The sequence below is a fragment of the Oncorhynchus nerka genome, unplaced genomic scaffold, assembly GCF_034236695.1.
Source record: "Oncorhynchus nerka isolate Pitt River unplaced genomic scaffold, Oner_Uvic_2.0 unplaced_scaffold_29___fragment_2___debris, whole genome shotgun sequence".
NCBI classification, from domain to species: Eukaryota; Metazoa; Chordata; class Actinopteri; order Salmoniformes; family Salmonidae; genus Oncorhynchus; species Oncorhynchus nerka.
The window spans coordinates 87,694-107,186 of NW_027040344.1; the positions used below are offsets into that span (position 1 = coordinate 87,694).

Here is a 19,493-nt window from a genome sequence, read left to right on the forward strand (position 1 = left end):
ACCACAATTAATAATTAGCCTTCGCCATTTCCTCTTTTCTTTCCTCTCCCACCTACTCCACCTACGCTTGTTGACGACTGGTCTAGACAACTCATTCACTACACTTATTGATGGGGTCCTGGTTGTTATGGAATGTGGATGAAAAATATATATATCACATGTTAACATAAGCATTATGTTCTTATTATGCTCAGTAATGCTTATTCTGCCTTTCTTAAATTGCAACGTCATGTTAGTTCAGAATATAGAACAGAAAGTTCCATTCAACACTTATGAAACTGTACATACAATGGACTCTCCGAATCAGTGAGAAATCCTGACTTCTTTCTGCTGGCCCGGGGTTACCAGAAGGCTTGCTGTCGGCCTAACCTCGTTTCTGTAATAGATCAGCTCATTGATTCAATTAGATAGGCCAATGCAGGCTCGGGACCGACCTGAAAACGATGGCGTCACTTCCAATTCGAGTGTTAAACAGATTTCAACCCAAAAACAGATATTGGGTTCTGTGGTGAGCCCTTTTCACTTGGGTCAGAAATATCTAATGATATTACGCAGTCCTCCTTGTGTAACGCGGACCACGGAAAACCGTGTATTTTATGTATTTCGTTTTAGCAATAAGCAAAGTGCATCCACCTCTCACCATAGCCCAATCCTCTGATAGGCCTAACCAAATGGATGTCTACTTTAAGTATAAGGGAATAGGGGAGAAACGAAATGGGGGGGGTAGCGAATTTCCAACTCTTTCTTTATTTCTCTGCCGGTTCGGGAGAGGTTTCTTCAGAGGGGTTTGACATATACGTGCTGTTATCAGATTGATGGGCCGGTTTGATTGAAGTGGCTTTGTCATGCAAATGTCAGCTACGTGATCGATGATCGCAGTGCGCTGACAAACTTCTGGAGGTCCCCCTCACCATTGGCGCCGTGACGAGACACGTGACCAGCAGCTGAGGTTAAAAAAGTGTTATAGGGAATCCCAGGGTGACTGCTCAGGGAGGTGAGCGCTTCTTTTTTCCCCCTCTTCCACATGACATACCGAGAGGTTGCAGGGTAGGAGGAATCCCCCGAAACGCAGGTTGACCCTCCGTCATCAATTTGCACATGGAGAATTCTAGAATGAACTCTTTCTTAGAGTACTCAATTTGTAACCGTGGGACGAACGCCTACTCACCCAAGTCCGGATACCACCACTTGGACCAAGACTTCCCGGCCCCTTTTCACTCGGGCTCCGGCACAACAAGTGACAGCTATAACGGTGATGGACGGCTTTACATGGGGGGCAGCGCACAGGCGGTTGTGGCTCAACATCAGCACCAGAGCAGTAGCTACGCGCATCATCACCAGCCCCAGCCGCATCATGCCAGCATGGTCCTTCCATATGGCAGTACAGGCACTGCGGGATACGGGGCGCAGGCGTGCGCAAACTCGGACTATGGACACCCACAGTACTTTATCAACGAGCAGGAAGGGATGTACTATCAATCATCGGGCCTTTCCGCCTCCAATGTAGGCCCCAACTACGGCTCTCTGGCCGGGGCATACTGCGGGGCGCAGGGGGCTGTCCCCGCGGCACAGTACCAGCACCACGGCTGCGAGGGCCAGGACCACCAGCGGGGTTATTTGCAGAGCACCTATGTTGACATTTCGGTCTCACAGGAGAGGGAGAAGGACGCAGAGCAAACACCACAAGGAAAGACTTTCGACTGGATGAAAGTCAAGAGAAACCCCCCTAAAACAGGTGAGATGGAAGAGTCCAAAAAAACAATCACACTGACCCATGCACGAAATCGAAAGGTTCTTGTCAGATAATGTAATTCAAAGTTCATTGCAAGTCAACCAGGTGACCCAAACATGTCGACCCACCGCTCAGGTAGGCTATTGGGCGTGATAAGTAAATGCACATGCACTCTCCAGCCCATAATGGATATACATGACTGGGGATAGTGTTGCCTCACTCCACTATCGCTGATCCACAACATATGGGGATTTCTCAGCACCATTCCGGGTCATAGTGGTATCTCTGACCAGACATGCCTCTGGTAGATTTGCCTGATGTGTTATTTTCTCCCCGTCTACTCAGCCCATGCACTAATGCATCGAGCAGACGTGCTTTCTTACGCCCTAGGAAGTGCCCCAACTATGTTGTCTTTAACTTGTCCCAGTTCTCGTTTTTGTTGGCCTCCATTGTATTCCCCGGCCTTTCCTTCCTCGCCATGCTTGGCCCGTCTGAACTGAGTTTAACGACCCACGTTTCAACCTCACTCAGTAGGCCTACTGCTGTGGTCAAAGATCGTAAAATGTTACGGTCGGAATATGGAATTACACGTATCATATGCGTTTATATCTCCCCAAACGTGGATCAGCTTTATTTAATTCTTCAGGAGTGAGTAATGGGAAAAGAAGGAGGAGGTTGAGTCTGTGAACTTACCTATCTATATACAGTAGTCAACAGTTTGGGACGTGAAATGGTTGGGTGCGTAATTGATGACCCCCTTTAGTATGACATTATTCAATCTTCATTCCAAATAAATATTTTAATCATTAAGAATGATTTATGCGGTAGTGATGTCAAATCACACTTTTTTCCCTTTAGGAGCTTAAAAATAGAACGATGGATTGGAGAATTTAATATGACTTCGAATATGGGACAATTTTCCTATTTTACACATACAATTTTCATATTTTTAGGCATCCAATCTATTCCACATACTAATGCGTTTCTCCCCCTCTTTCTCTCCCAGCTAAAGTGGCTGACTATGGAATGGGACCTCAGAACACCATCCGCACCAACTTTACAACCAAACAGTTGACCGAGCTCGAGAAAGAGTTTCACTTCAGCAAGTACTTGACGCGGGCCAGGCGCGTGGAAATCGCCGCCACCCTCGAGCTCAACGAAACGCAGGTGAAAATCTGGTTCCAGAACCGCAGGATGAAACAGAAGAAGCGCGAGAAAGAGGGCCTGGCCCCGGCCTCTAGCACGGGTTCCTCCAAAGACCTGGAAGACAACTCGGACCATTCCAGCTCCATGTCTCCCAGCTCGGAGACCTAATGGACCAAATAAACTGCAACTTGCAGGCACTGAACTTCAAAGTGAGGAACTCGAATGTGAAAAAAAGTTGATTGATTGATAATAAGTCAAAACATTCCCATACATGCTTGAATAGACTATTCGACTTGTTATGCTACACGTCTGTAAGAGTAAAAAAAAAGATTTAAAGTCAAATAATTACTTCGAAACGCACATTTCGAGAGTGAAAAAAACGAGGTGACAAAAGCACAAATGTGGAGGAAGTGTGCAACATCTTTCCACCCCACAAAAATCAGTTTGGATGTAAAGGGTCGTACATCTTCATAACCACGACTATTGGAGTGATGCACTTTTTTGCATGTTTACAAATCTCAAAGCGAGCCTTATAACAATGTTTATACAGGGAGCCTCTTGGCAAAACATAGTATTGTTGAATTTGTTTCTATTTTGTAGTGTTTTTTGGAATGTATTATTATTTTTTGGTTCTTATTTGTATATAGGTTTGGACATGAAGCAACTTTACCGTCAGTAAGTAAGGTAGAAAGGGTTCATGTGTTACTGACTCTGCACTATGGAATTACAGGGTATTACTTTCCAGGGGAAGTTGTGTTCTTGACTTGGCGGATGTTCTTTAATTAAAATATAGAGTAAAATTACTCATTTAAACACGAGCCGGTGGATTACCCAATGAAATGCAGTCTAGTAATGTTAACACATGTCTGTATAGCCTATTGTTATTGTATAAATAGCAGACGTGAACCAAACCTATACAGGGAATGGTTCACGCAAGCGAAGTTATCCAAAATGACGAATGATGATTAGAGGGAGTATTTATATTATTAAATGGCCAGAGGATAGAACACGTTTATCATGTCAAACAACTAAAAGGAACGTTTATTACAACGTTTAACACCTGCCTGAGTGAAACCAACTCGACAATTTACTTTTGAATTGGGCCTTTTTGGATAAATACGGCTGTAACCTTTCCAGTAGGGAGTCAAAGGTTTTGATAATAGGCTAGTGGTCTTGCGAAAAACAGGGTACTCTGAAGTTAGTTTTATTTACTACGGTTAGGCCTACATTTCTATTTCAAGGCAATAGGAGTGAATTGTACTATTTGTATGTGCAGATCGACTGAGTTGTATTAGTTAATGTCTGTTTTACATGTTTTTGGAAAGGATCTCAATCAATGCTGGTTCATCTCTGTCTACCTCAAATAAAAAGATATTACAGATTTTGTTGTTAGTAATTCATGGTAGATAAGTGCATTTATAATTGGTCTTAATGATTATATTGATTGTAAAAAAAAGAGGAAAAAGTATATTCCATGAGGCATGAACATGGGCCTAGAGTAGCCTATTTGTTGCCATGGTCGATTCCTTTTGAATTCCCCAAAATGTGTGATAGCTAGTACATCACACAAGAGACGTACAGATTCTAAAGTATTTCAAATGGTATTACTGCGTACAGTAAGCCTACCCTTGGTTTGACCTCCGTGGAACTTACGAAACTAGCCCTACAAGCCCAATAGTGTTGCCCTGCACTCTGCGTGGGGTGTGGAATGCTGCGGTGCATTCCGGGTGGCACATGCTGACCTTTTTACCCATGGACGTCTCTGGGATATCTAAACATGTAAACATACTCTCCTCTCCCCAAGTCGCTCTCTACCACACACTCTCCGTATAGGCTCAAATCAAACTGGTGCGAACTTTGCACTGTTTATAACGTTCTCTGATGGGTTGGAGCGGTAAACTCACGAGAAGAAGAAAACAAACGCATTCTTTAGCGTGCAGTGTTTGTTTGTCCATGTTCAGGCCTATCAAGGAGCGTCTCTCTCTCGGTCTCATCTGTAGCTATGACACTGCTGTCCCCATGCATGACCCTATAGCAGGTGAAGACTAAAACAGACTTCAACTGGGAATAAAATAGAGTCATATACAGGTGTAGACGGCCAGCCTAGATTTATGTACAACGCCACAAGCCCCCCTCAATGCTGTTCACTAAACAATCTTCTGATAAGAAGCCAGGTGTATGATAATTAGGTATACATAGAACAGAATATATGCTATTTCAATTAGTACCATGCAGGTATGTCACAATATTGTGGTAATACAGACCACTATACTTGTAATAAAGAAAATGTTGGAAAGTTGAATTAGTGACATTGTTTGGCTATTTTAAAACACAGACCATTGATCAGCAGGCACATTTAAATAGGAATGTAGGGGTTCTTTTTTGACTGTGTGTCAAGCTCAATCATCAGCTCGTCTCTGCCACTGGGGTTTGGTGAAAGGCTGCTGTCCATCCAATACCCCCCCCCCTCTCTCACACACACACAGGCCTTAAAAGGTACGGATGTAAACTGTAGTAGCCCTAAAACGAACCGCTGCAGCATCAATTCAATTCGTCCACGTAACCTATTAAACAATGACTTAAACCTATCAACTGATAAAATACTTAAACCTATATCTAATGATGGTGGGGGATTTATTGGACAGTTGCTGAGCTTATTTTATGGTTGACAACTATAACAGCATGGTTATTTCTGGACATAGTGTATTTATATTATTTCTTAATTAGTTACATAAGTAGGTTAGTCATTCCGCAAACTAGGTGATATAGGAGTTTTTATAAACAATGCACCAACTATTGCTTTTAATGTAAACTGTTAGAGAGGCCATAACGTTGTGTGGAGAGTAAGATCACAATAACTTACATTAAAGGGACAGACTCCATTGTAATACATCAATTATAACGCAACATGAAATCATGCATGATAGTACTGTGGATCCACACAGTGGCAATGACGTGCCCTTGTGACCATCTGTGGTGTAGTTTATGTTCATTTCAAACCTGCTGTTTGGGCGTTTGTCCTCTGTTCCCTCTGCAGAGCTTTGATCCGGCCGCTGATCCCCGCAGTGTCGTGCACATCGTCACAAAATGACGAAGAAGCTATAGGCATACGGTGGTATACCGAGTTGTCCAAAGCTCGCAGCCCACCTATGAGTAGCTCACCAAACAATTCTGAAAGTACATGCAATTTTCACGTGTTTCACCACAAACTGTCGTAAACAAATATCACTGGTATCAGACACCAGTTGATGTGATAACCGTCTTGACAGAAATACTTTCTCGAAAACCTTCTCAATTATATGTTAACCCCAAAGTAGACTTACCTGGCAGAAGTATATAATTTGTGTCTATTATTTGTTATTTGCAAACTTTCCCATGAAATGAGCAGCAACAGTACAGAACCATAGCTAGACAGGCACATTAGATGGCACATTAGATGGCACATTACTCACTAGCTAGAGGCACAATTGAAAGGGTCAGATGCGCAATTAAGGGGGAATTACACTACTAATGCAAAATGTTATTTTTAAAACCTTTATTTAACTAGGCAAGTCAGTTAAGAACAAATTCTTATTTACAATGACGGCCTACCGGGGAACAGTGGACTGCCTTGTTCAAGGGTAGAACGAGAGCTTTTTACCTTGTCAGCTCGGGGATTCGATCCAGCAACCTTTCGGTTACTGACCGAAACCACTACGCTACTGCCGCAGTTTTCTTCCAGATGAAAAAAGGTCTTCAGGTGTGATATAAGCATTCACATGGACTCAGAACATCATGTTTCGTTGTTTCTCTATGAACAATTGTAATTTTGAGAGTTGAAAAACAAAACAAATCTAAAACCAAGATAAATAAAACTCAGAAAACATCATTTATAGGGCCCCACTTAGAGTTGTTAATTAACTCTTATTTTACCAGGTATATTGACAGAACACATTGCACTACTTTATATTGTACGCTAAGGACCTGGGGAAGAGTTGCAGGGGAGAGGAGAAGAGAAGAATGTGCATATTTGAAAGCTAGAAAAAAAGAGCCATTTTTAAGTAGCTGTCATGCTAGAGAAGGTTGGAGACCCCTGGTATAGGCCCAAAACCTACCATTCCCATGAATGATGCTGGCATAAACCTTTCAGATAAACCTTAATATAATAGTAGGCCAATAGGCAAAATTATTTTTATAACAAAGAATTTAAGACATTTCCATGTTTCACTAGGTGACCTGTTTTGTTTATCTGTAAAGTGGAGCCCTGAACTATTGAACTATTAACCATTTGTTAATAGTTTTTCCCCCGTTTGTCAGGCTTACAGTATGTCAGGCTTACATACTCTCCTCAAATTCAAATACTACATCAAAGACGAAAACAATATTTGCAGAAACCTCAGCCTCCTGAACTTGAGATGAGTTATGGAAGGAAAAATCAGAAGTCAGGGGGTAACCCGATGAGTTCACCCTGAAAGAATCTCAACTCACCCCCCTCCACCCAAAGCAAGAATCGCGAGATAGCCCGGTCTAAATTTGCCATGCAATTAGAATGCCCAATTTAGCCTCTCTGAGCTAACAGGACGCGCCCGCAGTGGACAGGTGAGTCAAGGGGGCAGGCGTAATTTAAGGTGTTAGGGATTGAGTTCTGGAAGGTGCTGACAACATGGGGGGGGGGGGTTGAGGAAACGAGTTCGACAAAGTTTTTTTTCCAAGCTCTCTCTCGTGGCCTCATCTCTTCTCCAAAGTTTACGCAGACTTGGCAGTTCCATTTCATCCACGACCCCCTGACGGACTGCTTCAATATTTACACAGGCGGATTGGTTTGCCCAGGCCCCTGCCTCAAACAGCCCCGGCTTGCCAGCTTCGCTTTCCCCAGGCCCAGGTTCACCCCGAGTTCAGGCCCAAATTAATTCTCGAAAGGCGTGGGTCAGCCTGTCAGGAGCCGTAGATGAGCTTCCATCTCTCCGGGGTCATCCGCAGGTCTCTCTCTCCAAGTGCCGGTCCTGGAGCAGCACTCCGGGGCTCGCTTTGTCCGGCTCAAATTCTAAAGAATCTCACCGTTGTCTCGTTTCTTTTATTTCTCTTTCCTTTGATTCTATTTAAGGAGTTCTGTACTGTACATTTTCATTTTGGAAGCGATAAAAGGCCCAGCTTTTCAAACTCATGGCCAGCGAACCTATTTCTATACGAATGACGGGAGTTTCGTTGTTCCAATTGTTGCCTGTAAAAAGGTCAAAGTTCAGGCTTTCACTGAAGACATGCATACATAAACGAGAAGCATAATGTCCCGTGCCCGCGCATAGCACAGACAGACATTGCATCAGAAATTGTTGTGTAAAACGTCACAAAAATGGTAGGCTATCGATGGCAAAAATGACATTTCAATCAATAGGAATTTAAGTTAAATGCTTAAAGCATTGTTTGGAAATGTTAATATTAAAATCATTTTATTCAGGACTAATTGCAGATTTCTACAAACAGATTTTACAGCTACAGAACTAATTATTTTACTATCCTTAATCACGTAGGTTCCTTGATCGCGCCTATGATTTTCTTCATCAAAATTAGCCCACAAACTAGTCTAATTCTAAAATAGGTTCAACATTCACTCTCTGTATAGAGTTTTCAGAGATATCATGTATTTACATTAGATGTTAGGCTAACTAATTTAACAGAATATGTCCAGTTTCCTTTAAAAATAAATTCAATCGATGTTGACCTAGCATTTCTGAAGTGGCCTTGTACAGCTACATGCTAAACACTTTGATTACCAAACCCTAATAGTATAAATGCGTTTAAAATGTGTAAAAAGGACCCATGACAACTTTATTACAATGTTAGAATTCACTAATTCAGTTTTTTTCTATTGAAAATGTAAAGGAGACAGACTGAAGCTTTGAATTGTTGTTCTGATATGCAACAATAGTTTCCACATATATTTATTAAGCTTTTATTATTATTATTGCTAATAATTGGTGTTGTTATGTGGTTCCATTCTGACAGTCACTTTGGTTGGCCAACTTCCGCCAATGCTGATTCTTCAAGGTATGTTTTTACTTTCTTTAAATAAAAAAAGAATGTAATCACGAAAGTAGATGTAGCAGTAAACCGATTAAATCTAATATTCGAGGATATCTTAATCGAAATAAGTATATATAGGTCTATAGTTATTATTGTATAGCCTAAGGATCGTAGCAGAACTATTATAGCATGAATTCATAACCATAAGCTCAAACAGCTTCTTTATTACTCATTTATTAAGCTTTAATTGTGTATTTGTTCATAAAAGATAACAGGTCTAATGAAACGACGACTTTTCTATTAACATGTTGAGACAATTGTGTTGAACATAGGTGCCTGCAAAAAAATAACAAGCTGAAACTTTTTTGTTTTATAAAACATAATGCAGAAAATATTGTAGGACAAACTTTATATGAAGGCTACAGGCCCATGACATTATGATTTACAGAGCAGCATCAAAACTTTTTTCCAACCATTTTGCTTTTGTCCACGACATGGTCAACAACGTTGAATACTCGAAAGAGTATTTTCAACTACAATGTCTCAATAGGAAATTATACAAAATAATTGTTATGATTACGTATTATGATGATCAATGTTCATAATATGAATATCAGCAGGCTACACAGGCCTACATGATCGTATAGGCTAGTAATAGTAGGCTACTGATGACTGCTGCAGCTTATTGTTATTATCCAATTATCAAATGCCATGTTTTTCCACAGCAGAGCAAATTATTCGTGCAAGTAAGTAGATGCGGCTGAGGGGAGGACGGCTCGTAATTAAATGGCTGGAGCGGAGCGAATGGAATGGCATCAAATACATGGAAACCACCAGACATTATTACCCCAAGCCCGTTCTCCCCAATTAATGTGAGTCATAGAAAGTACAGGGTGGCTTTCCAATGCTGCTCAATCGAATGAAGCATTTACAGACCTTGTGAGTGAGCCTCCCTGCAAAGACATCATTTGACGAGCACTGTCGTTGTATCATGGTCCCACACCACGTCCAATTTTGTACCATATTTAGAAACGAATAACAAGACCAGTCCATGTGGAAATGATTTGTATAATGATAACATTACATTTATATAGCGACTAAAATATATGCTCAATCTCAAATTTATTTGAGCAAAACGATCTTCGCAATCAAGGTACATTTCTTGAGTTCGAGTGTAGTTTTTTTAATCCTGTTTTTTTGTTTTTGTTTCAAGTGTTACGGACAAGCCTCTCTCTGCTTCGCATCACATTTTTGTGTGAATCCAGATCAAAAAGGTTATCGACGTGACATTCCTAACTCCAGCGGACAAGAGTGAAAAAGCCCAGGGAAAACATTTAGAACGCAGTCATGTGGAGACGGACAGATTGTGTGGTGAGACCACGCAAACGTTTGATCGAAAATTGTACAGAAAAAGTTTAACCAAGGAGCTGTCTATTTTATAAGCATTAAACTGCTATCTAACTTCATTGATAAACTTTATTGAACTTTTATGGCAAAATGACATGGACCTACTTATTATTTTAAACAATATAATTCCAGGCTCAATCTCACAATCAATCCGATATCCTGCAATAGCGCATATTTCCATTTTAGAATCGACAAGGTCTCAACGACATAGTAGTAAGTCACAGGATCAGTTTAATGTCATTTTCAATGCCCGATAGCTTTCGATTTAAACGTCATGGCACATTCCTATTGCACAGCGTCTCCCACTGTAGCATTCTTTCAACTACCTGACTGCTACGGTAATGTCATGCTCAGGTGAGTGAAATGTGCCCGCGCCTTTATGCTATGACGGGCTAAATCCCATCATGTCATGGCGTGCTAAATGAATACAGGTGATATGAGCTGATATGATATCTAGTACAGATAAAAGATAGTCATCCCTGCACTTTGGACACATGTGAATGTGGCCACCTATTCAATGAGGAAATAAAGAAGAACGGATGTGTACTAGGGGGCAATTGGGTTACACTGACGTAATTGACAAACTAGATAATACCGTGATACCATGGACCTATGGACTTTGCATTTGTCTTTGTGGGGGACTGAGAGGGTTCAGAGGTTGACAGAACACAATATAGTTGTGACTTACAACAGCGGAAGAAAACGAGCTGACTGTTAGAGTGGGGATGTCAGTGTGTAGTGCACAGGAGGTCGGTGGCACCTTAAATGGTGAGGACGGCTAGTGGTAATGGCTGGAGCGGTGTTAGAGGAATGGTATCAAATACATCGAACACATTGTTTCCATGTGTTTGATGCCATTCCATTTACTCCGTTCCAGCCATTATTATGAGCCACCCTCCCTTTTTTATTTTTTATTTTTATTTTTTAATTTCACCTTTATTTATTAACTAGGTAGGCTAGTTGAGAACAAGTTCTCATTTGCAACTGTGACCTGGCCAAGATAAAGCATAGCAATTCGACACATACAACAACACAGAGTTACACATGGAATAAACAAAACATACAGTCAATAATACAGTAGAAAAAAATAAAACAAAAAGTTTATATACACAGTGAGTGCAAATGAGGTAAGATAAGGGAGTAATAAATAGGCCATGGTGTCGAAGTAATTACAATTAAACACTGGAATGGTAGATGTGCAGAAGATGAATATGCAAGTAGAGATACTGGGGTGCAAAGGAACAAGATAAATAAAGAAAGAAAGAAAATACAGTATGGGGAGGAGGTAGATAGATGGGCTGTTTACAGATGGGCTATGTACAGGTGCAGTGATCTGTGAGCTGCTCTGACAGCTGGTGCTTAAAGCTAGTGAGGGAGGTAAGAGTCTCCAGCTTCAGTGATTTTTGCAGTTCGTTCCAGTCATTGGCAGCAGAGAACTGGAAGGAAAGGCGACCAAATTAGGAATTGTCTTTGGGGGTGACCAGTGAGATATACCTGCTGGAGCGCGTGCTACGAGTGTGTGCTCCTATGGTGACCAGTGATTTGAGATAAGGCAGGGCTTTACCTAGCAGACACTTGTTGATAACCTGTAGCCAGTGGGTTTGGCGACGAGTATGAAGCGAGGGCCAACCAACGAGAGCGTACAGGTCGCAGTGGTGGGTAGTGTATGGGGCTTTGGTGACGAAATGGATGGCACTGTGATAGACTGCATCCAATTGGTTGAGTAGAGTGTTGGAGGCTATTATATAGATGACATCGCCGAAGTCGAGGATCGGTAGGATGGTATGTTTGGCAGCATGAGTGAAGGATGCTTTTTTGCCATATAGGAAACTGATTATAGATTTAATTTTGGATTGGAGATGAGTAATGTGAGTCTGGAAGGAGAGTTTACAGTCTAACCAGACACCTAGGTATTTGTAGTTGTCCACGTATTCTAAGTCGGAGTCGTCCAGAGTAGTGATGCAGGACGTGCGGGAAGTGATCGATTGAATAGCATGCATTTAGTTTAACTTGCATTTAAGAGCAGGTAGGGGCCATGGAAGGAGAGTTGTATGGCATTGAAGCGCGTCTGGAGGTTAGTTAACACAGTGTTCAAAGAGGGCCAGAAGTATACAGAATGGTGTCATCTGCATAGAGGTGGATAAAATAAAAATATAAAAAATCACCAGCAGCAAGAGCGACATCATTGATGTATACAGAGAAGAGAGTCGGCCCGAGAACTGAACCCTGTGGCACCCGTATAGAGACTGCCAGAGGTCCGGACAACAGGCCCTCCTCCGACTTGACACACTGAGCTCTATCAGAGAAGAAGTTGGTAAAACCAGGCAAGGCAATCATTTGAGAAACCAAGGCTGTCGAGTCTGCCGATAAGAATGTGGTGATTGACAGAGTCGAAAGCCTTGGCCAGGTCGATGAATATGGCTGCACAGTAATGTCTCTTATCGATGGCGGTTATGATGTCGCTTAGGACCTTGAGCGTGGCTGAGATGCACCCATGACCATGTCTGAAACCAGATTGCATAGTGGAGAAGGTATGGTGGGATTCGAAATGGTCGGTGATCTGTTTGTTAACTTAGCTTTCAAAGACCTTAGAAGGACAGGGTAGGATAGATATAGGTCTGTCGCAGTTTGGGTCTATAGTGTCACCCCCTTGAAGAGGGGGATGACAGTGGCAGCTATCCAATCTTTGGGAATCTCAGACGACACGAAAGAGATGTTGAACAGGCTAGTAATAGGGGTTGCAACAATTTCGGCAGATAATTTTAGAAAGAGAAGCTCCAGATTGTCTAGCCCGGCTGATTTGTAGGGGTCCAGATTTTGCAGTTCTTTCAGAACATCAGATATCTGGATTTGAGTGAAGGAGAAAAGGACAGGGGCTTTGGCGGGTTGCTGTGGAAAGTGCCGGGCAGTTGACCTGGGTGGGGGTAGCCAGGTGGAAAGCATGGCCAGCCATAGAGAAAGGCTTATTGAAATGATCAATTATAGTGGATTTATCGATGGTAACAGTGTGCCCTAGCCTCAGAGCAGTGGGCAGCTAGGAGGAGGTGCTCTTATTCTCCATGGACTTTACAGTGTCCCAGAACTTTTTTTGAGTTTGTACTACAGGATGCAAATTTCTGCTTGAAAAAGTTAGCCTTAGCTTTCTTAACTGCCTGTGTATATTTGTTCCTAACTTCCCTGAAAAGTTACATATGACGGGGGCTATTCAATGCCAATGCAGAACGCCACAGGAAGTTTTTGTGCTGGTCAAGGGCAGACAGGTCTGAAGTGAACCAAGGACTATATCTATTCCTAGTTCTAATTTTTTTAATGGGGCATGCTTATAGAGGATGCTTATGCAGATGGTGAGGAAGTCACTTTTAAAGAATAACCAGGCATCCTCTACTGACGGGATGAGGTCAATGTCATTACAGGATACCCCGGCCAGGTCGATTAGAGAGGTCTGCTCGCAGAAGTGTTTTAGGGAGCGTTTGACAGTAATGAAGGGTGGTCGTTTGGTCGCAGACCAATTACGGATGCAGGCAATGATCACTGAGATCTTGATTGAAAACAGCAGAGGTGTATTTGGAGGGCGAGTTAGTTAGGATGATATCTATGAGGGTGCCTGTGTTTACGGATTTGGGGTTGTACCTGGTAGGGTCGTTGATAATTTGTGTGAGATTGAGGGCATCAAGATTAGATTGTAGGATGGCCGGGGTGTTAAGCATGTCCCAGTTTAGGTCACCTAGTGGCACGAGCTCAGAAGATAGATGGGGGGCAATCAATTCACATGGTGTCGAGGGCACAGCTGGGGGCAGAGGCTGTCTATAGCAAGCGGCAACAGTGAGAGACTTGTTTCTGGAAAGGTACATTTTTAGAAGTAGAAGCTCGAATTGTTTGGGTACAGACCTGGATAGTAAGACATACCTCTGCAGGCCATCTTTGCAGTAGATTGCAACACCACCCCCTTTGGCAGTTCTATCTTGGTGGAAAATGTTATAGTTAGGGATGGAGATTTCAGGGTATTTGGTGGTTTTCCTAAATCAGGATTCAGACACGGCTAAGACATCCGGGTTGGCGGAGTGTGCTAAAGCATTGAGTAAAACAAACTTCGGTAGTAGGCTTCTAATATTAACATGCATGAAACCAAGGCTTTTATGGTTACAGACGTCAACAAATGAGAGCACCTGGGAAGTGGGAGTGGAGCTAGGCACTGCAGGACCTGGATTAACCTCTACATCAGAGGAGAAGTAGGATAACGGTATGGCTAAAGGCTATACGAACTGGCCGTCTAGCAGGTTCGTAACAGAGAGTAAAAGGAGCAGGTTTCTGGGAACGATAGCATAGATTCAAGCCATAGTGTACAGACAAAGGTAAGACGTGAGTGCATTGAGGTAAACCTAGGCATTGAGTAATGATGAGAGAGATATAGTCTCTAGAGACGTTTAATCCAGGTGATGTCATCGCATATGTAGGAGGTGGAACATGGTTGTTAAGGCATATTGAGCAGGGCTAGAGGCTCTACAGTGAAATAAGACAGTTATCACTAACCAGGACAGTAATGGACGAGGCATATTGATATTAGAGAGAGGCATGCGTAGCCAAGTGAACATATGGGTCCAGTAAGTGGTTGGGCTGGCTGGGGACATGGCGATTCAGACAGTTAGCAGGCCGGGGCTAACAAGCTAGCAGTTAGCAGACTGGGTTAGCAGACCGGGTTAGCAAGCAAGCAGTTAGCAGACCGGGGCAAGCAAGCTAGCAGTTAGCAGACTGGGTTAGCAGACCGGGTTAGCAAGCAAGCAGTTAGTAGACCGGGGCAAGCAAGCTAGCAGTTAGCAAACCGGGGCTAGCAAGTTAGCAGAAGGGCCTTTGGGGGACGTCGCGATGGAGGTAAGTCTTTTTTTGCCTCTTCGTGTGCTGACGTTCTTTGACCAGTCGTGGATTAGTAGGGTTCCAAGTAGGTCTAGGGAGCTAGCAGGTTAGCAGAATGGGCCTTCAGCGGACGTCGCGCCTGAGGGGCTGTTGGAATCCTCGGGCAAATTATGTCGGTATTCCAGTCGTAGAGGATCGGCGGGGTTCCGTACCCCGTACTGGCAGTGGAAGGGGTCCGGATATTGTAGCCCAGGAGTGGTCTTCGGTGGTAGCCCAGGAGCCCTAGCCGGGATAGCTTCAGGCTAATTGGTGCTTGCTCTGGGATGGAAATGCTAGCCAGGTGTAGTCACCCAGGATTGCAGTTAGCTAGTTGCGAAGATCCAGATGAAAATATTCAGTTTGCGGTAGGTATCCGGGGATATGGAGAGAAAAGAAAATAGGTCCGTTATGCTCTGGTTTGAGTCACGTTGTACGAACTGGCGAGAGCTTTCCGAGCTAAAGGTTAGCTGATGACCGCTAGCAGTAGTTTGCTGACTGATAGCTGGTAGGTAGTTAGCTGGCTAGCTTCAGTTGAGGGATTCCAGATCCAAAGTAAATAGAAATACTTTAGAAAAAAAACAGATCCATGCTACATTGGGTGAGGCGGGTTGCAGGAGAGTATTTAGAAGTTGAGGTTTAGGTAAATATTTGAAAAAGATATGCGAAAAAATATATATATACAAGGGACACAACAGGAAAAAGACATCTGACTGCTACACCATCCCTGTGGTGGAGTGAGCCGTGTCAGATGGTTGGTTGTTCAGTGATTGAGGGAGGACTAGTTTGCTCCTTCCTGACCCCATGTCCCCATCCCCACCCATACACACCTCTACTTGCTGGTGGGTGCTGAATGAAGCTGGCACAATAGAAAAGTTTATCTTGGACTAACACTGCATGTGGACACTTGTTTCTCTTGGCACAGAGAGGAAATTAGCAGCTTGAGCTAAAATTACATTCTCTTCCTTTACTAGGGCCAAGGCGAGGGCTGATCAATCACGTATACAACAATGACCGCCCTGCAACCACACCAGGACCGCACTGTGACCGCAGTGGTCACACAGCAAACACAACATGACCACAATCGATCAATGTCTGCTACCTCTGTGACAACCCAATGGTCCATCGTCATAGATAAAGAACATGCATCAACATTTTACTTTCAAAACGGTTTGTTTACATTTTATATTCCTCTTACTTCACTGACTTACATTAACACTCTCTTTGTCAGAGTAGCTAGCTACTAAAGTGATTACTGTACAGGCGACAACAAACCACTCTAAACCACATACAGGTATCTGCCAAAATAAAGGAAACGCCAACATAAAGCATCTTAATAGGGCGTTGGGGCCACCACGAGGCACCAGAACAACTTCAATGCTCCTGTAGCCAAAACAATAAGCAACTGTGCATTTTTATACATGGCCCTAAGCATGATGGGATACTAAATGCTTAATTAACTCAGGAAACACACCTGTGTCGAAGCACCTGCTTTCAATATACTTTGTCTTCCTCATTTACTCAAGTGGTTCCTTTATTTTGCCAGTTACCTGTAGATCCCAGCGTGATCTCATTCCAACACCTATGACCACACGTTGACCGTGTTTTAACTTCAATGCCCTGACAAACTTACGGTCACTCATTATGGGTCCTTGGGTTTGCCAGGTCTGGATCCTTCCTGCCCCCATAGATGAGTTTGTCTCTTGATTATGACTGCTTCCTCCCCCATCACCTCCGACTTGATGAAGGCATCCTAACGTCACTGAGCCCTCCAGTAAATCACTTGGGCTCAGTCGCAGAGCTGACAAATAGAGAGATGCATGCACGTCAGTGACGTTTAGGGTCAAAAGGAGTGTGTCCGTCAAATGTAAGCATCTTGTTGATCCCTTTAGTCCCCTACATTGACAATCCCTCTACTGTAATGTTTGTATTGGTCAAACACGCTACAGGCCAAACAAGCTATAGAAGTTGGCTTGATGTGTTCCAAAGGACTGCAGAGAGTCATTGGCATCATGTCTTATGAAATAAGCACACAGAGGTTATGCACCTCTTATGCACCAGATGTGTTGTGTGAGCACCAGTCAGTGTTTCGCTATAAACAGATTATTTGGGCCAAATCTAAATGAACCATGTTTCTCTTCTCCCCTCATGTTTTTCGGGTGGTTGTTGTCGTCCATCAGGAGCATGGGTTTGACTCCAACTCCCAGAATTCCCCAGAGCTTTGGAGGAAATTCAGACAGAGGAGGTGTGATGCTCAGTGAAAGGTTTCAGACTGCAGAATTTCCCCACTGCCTGCCCCTCTGACTCCAGTCTGAGCTTCAGCCATCACACAGGGTCTCCCAGAGGCCTCTTCAGGGGCCCCACACTTAGAACTCCAAGCAGAGGGAGAGCGATGGAAGTCGAAGAGAGCGAGAGAGAATAAGAGAAAACAAGGGGGAAATAGGGAGCGAGGGGTGATGAAGAGATTGGAGTTAATAAGAGAGGGACATGGTAGGGAAAAATAGTAGGAGGCAGGAGAGTTAGAGTGATAGGGCTAAAATAAATTATATAATTTATTATGTCTGGAAATGCACACACCATTACTACATTTTGCATACATATGCAAATCTATTACCAGGATTCAGATATATCTATACTACTTGCCCTCCCCTTTCCTATTTCCATCCTCTCTCATTGCTCAGATCTATTTTTTTTTTCTCCCAGCCAAACCCTTAATCTTTTCTCTCTCTTCCCCTCTCTCTCTATTTGACCTGGTTTCCATTTGTTTTCCAATTTATCTACTCTCCCTCCAACTCTTGCTTGCTCTAATTCCCCCCCCCCCCCGACTCTCTGTATATCCCCTGCCCCCCTCTCTCTCCTTCTCTCCTCCCTCTCCCTCGCTGCATGTAAAAACAAGAGGCTGGGGTCAGGCTAGATTCGGTTGGGCCGCTGATGCATGGCGTGTTGAAATCTATCTGCAGGAGCCGTCACTTTTCTCATCACCAGCGCTCTCAATAAACAATGAGCTCTCTCCAATTCTAGCCAACTCCCGCTACCCGACACCCCCTCTCGCACTGCTAGCCAAGGAGGAGTGTGTGTGTGTGTGAGTGAGTGTGGTTTTATTGGAAGGAGGAGGTAGGGTGGAGTGTTGGGAAGACATGGAGACAGGTCAAACTCAGTGCATTCGCCCTGACCCCTCCGAAACACTCACAGATTACAGCGGGAGATAGGAGAGGAGGGATGAAGAAATTGAGGGATGAAGGGGTTACAGGCTGCAGGGGGTAAGGGGCGGTCAGCTGTCGTTCCAAACCATTTTTCCCCCCGCCTGTCCTTTTTCGTGTTCGCTGTCAGCAATGCGTTTGGTTGCGGTCCCGTGACTGGTCCAAGAGCAATTCCTCCCAGACCTTCCTTCCTCCTTCGCCAAGAATAACAGGAGAGCTCGGCCCGTCAGTCTCCTGTCCCTCACCGCCTGTCTGACTGTCCGTGCTCTAATTCTCAACATGCGGAACGGAACAGGAGAGGGGAGTCCAGCTCATATACTCGCCATGAATGTGTGGCACCGAGCTCATGTGTTTTTATGTGATGGAGAATGTTGTCCGGGTGAGTCTACATCTATCAAATGTTTCTTTCCTCATGTACAAGAGAGAAAGATGGAGATGAGGAAATGGTACACTAAATGCCTTGCGAAACCACACCATATCCCATCTGAAAGGTTACAGAGAGGTGAAAGTGGTGGTGGTTGGGGACTGGCTGGCAGAACACAAGTAGGAGTTAAGGGGAAAGTCAGGGCAGGGTCATCCACTGGCAGCGTCCATCCACCATGTCCATCTTCCATATCTTCCCCACTTACAACAAACACCCAGACAGTATGTAGTTCCACCACTGTCTATGGAACATCTCCAACTCTAGACCACAACTTATCACCTGGCCAATTCATGCCCACTTGGCTTGTGTTGAGGCTGCAGCCTGGCTAGGTCTGTGTCTGTGTTGAAGGGTCCAGCCAGGGAATCAGAGATCTGGGGAATTTCAACCGGCAAGCCCCAGTAGGAGCGCCCCTCCCTCTGGAAGCTCGAAGGCTATCAGGGACTGTCAGGAGCCCAGCGGGTGGAGGGGTGTGAAAGGTATGGAGGGAGGGAGAGATGGGAGACAGGTGCAGCTCAGATGCCGAGGAGGAAAACGAAACTCAGGTCACATTATTTTCTCCAGACTTTTTATACCCTCCAGTGCTGTCACTCTCCCCTCTTCGGTTCTCTTCCTCTGTTAGCCCTCACTTGGCATTTTTTTTTGCTTGAACCCTTCTTTGAAACTCTTTAGAGATACCACATTGTCACGCTGACAGGAA

The 19,493-nt window shown here is 43.8% G+C and overlaps 1 protein-coding gene across 1 annotated transcript; it reads left to right on the forward strand.

Moving 5' to 3' along the window:
* The first annotated feature begins 1,074 nt into the window (after positions 1-1,074).
* Positions 1,075-4,257, forward strand: LOC115103600 (homeobox protein Hox-B1-like). The gene is made up of 2 exons (XM_029624439.2): positions 1,075-1,735; positions 2,739-4,257. Exons 1-2 carry the CDS (start codon positions 1,099-1,101, stop codon positions 3,044-3,046), a joined length of 945 nt encoding a protein of 314 aa, XP_029480299.1. The 5' UTR covers positions 1,075-1,098; the 3' UTR covers positions 3,047-4,257.
* The last annotated feature ends 15,236 nt before the right edge of the window (positions 4,258-19,493 follow it).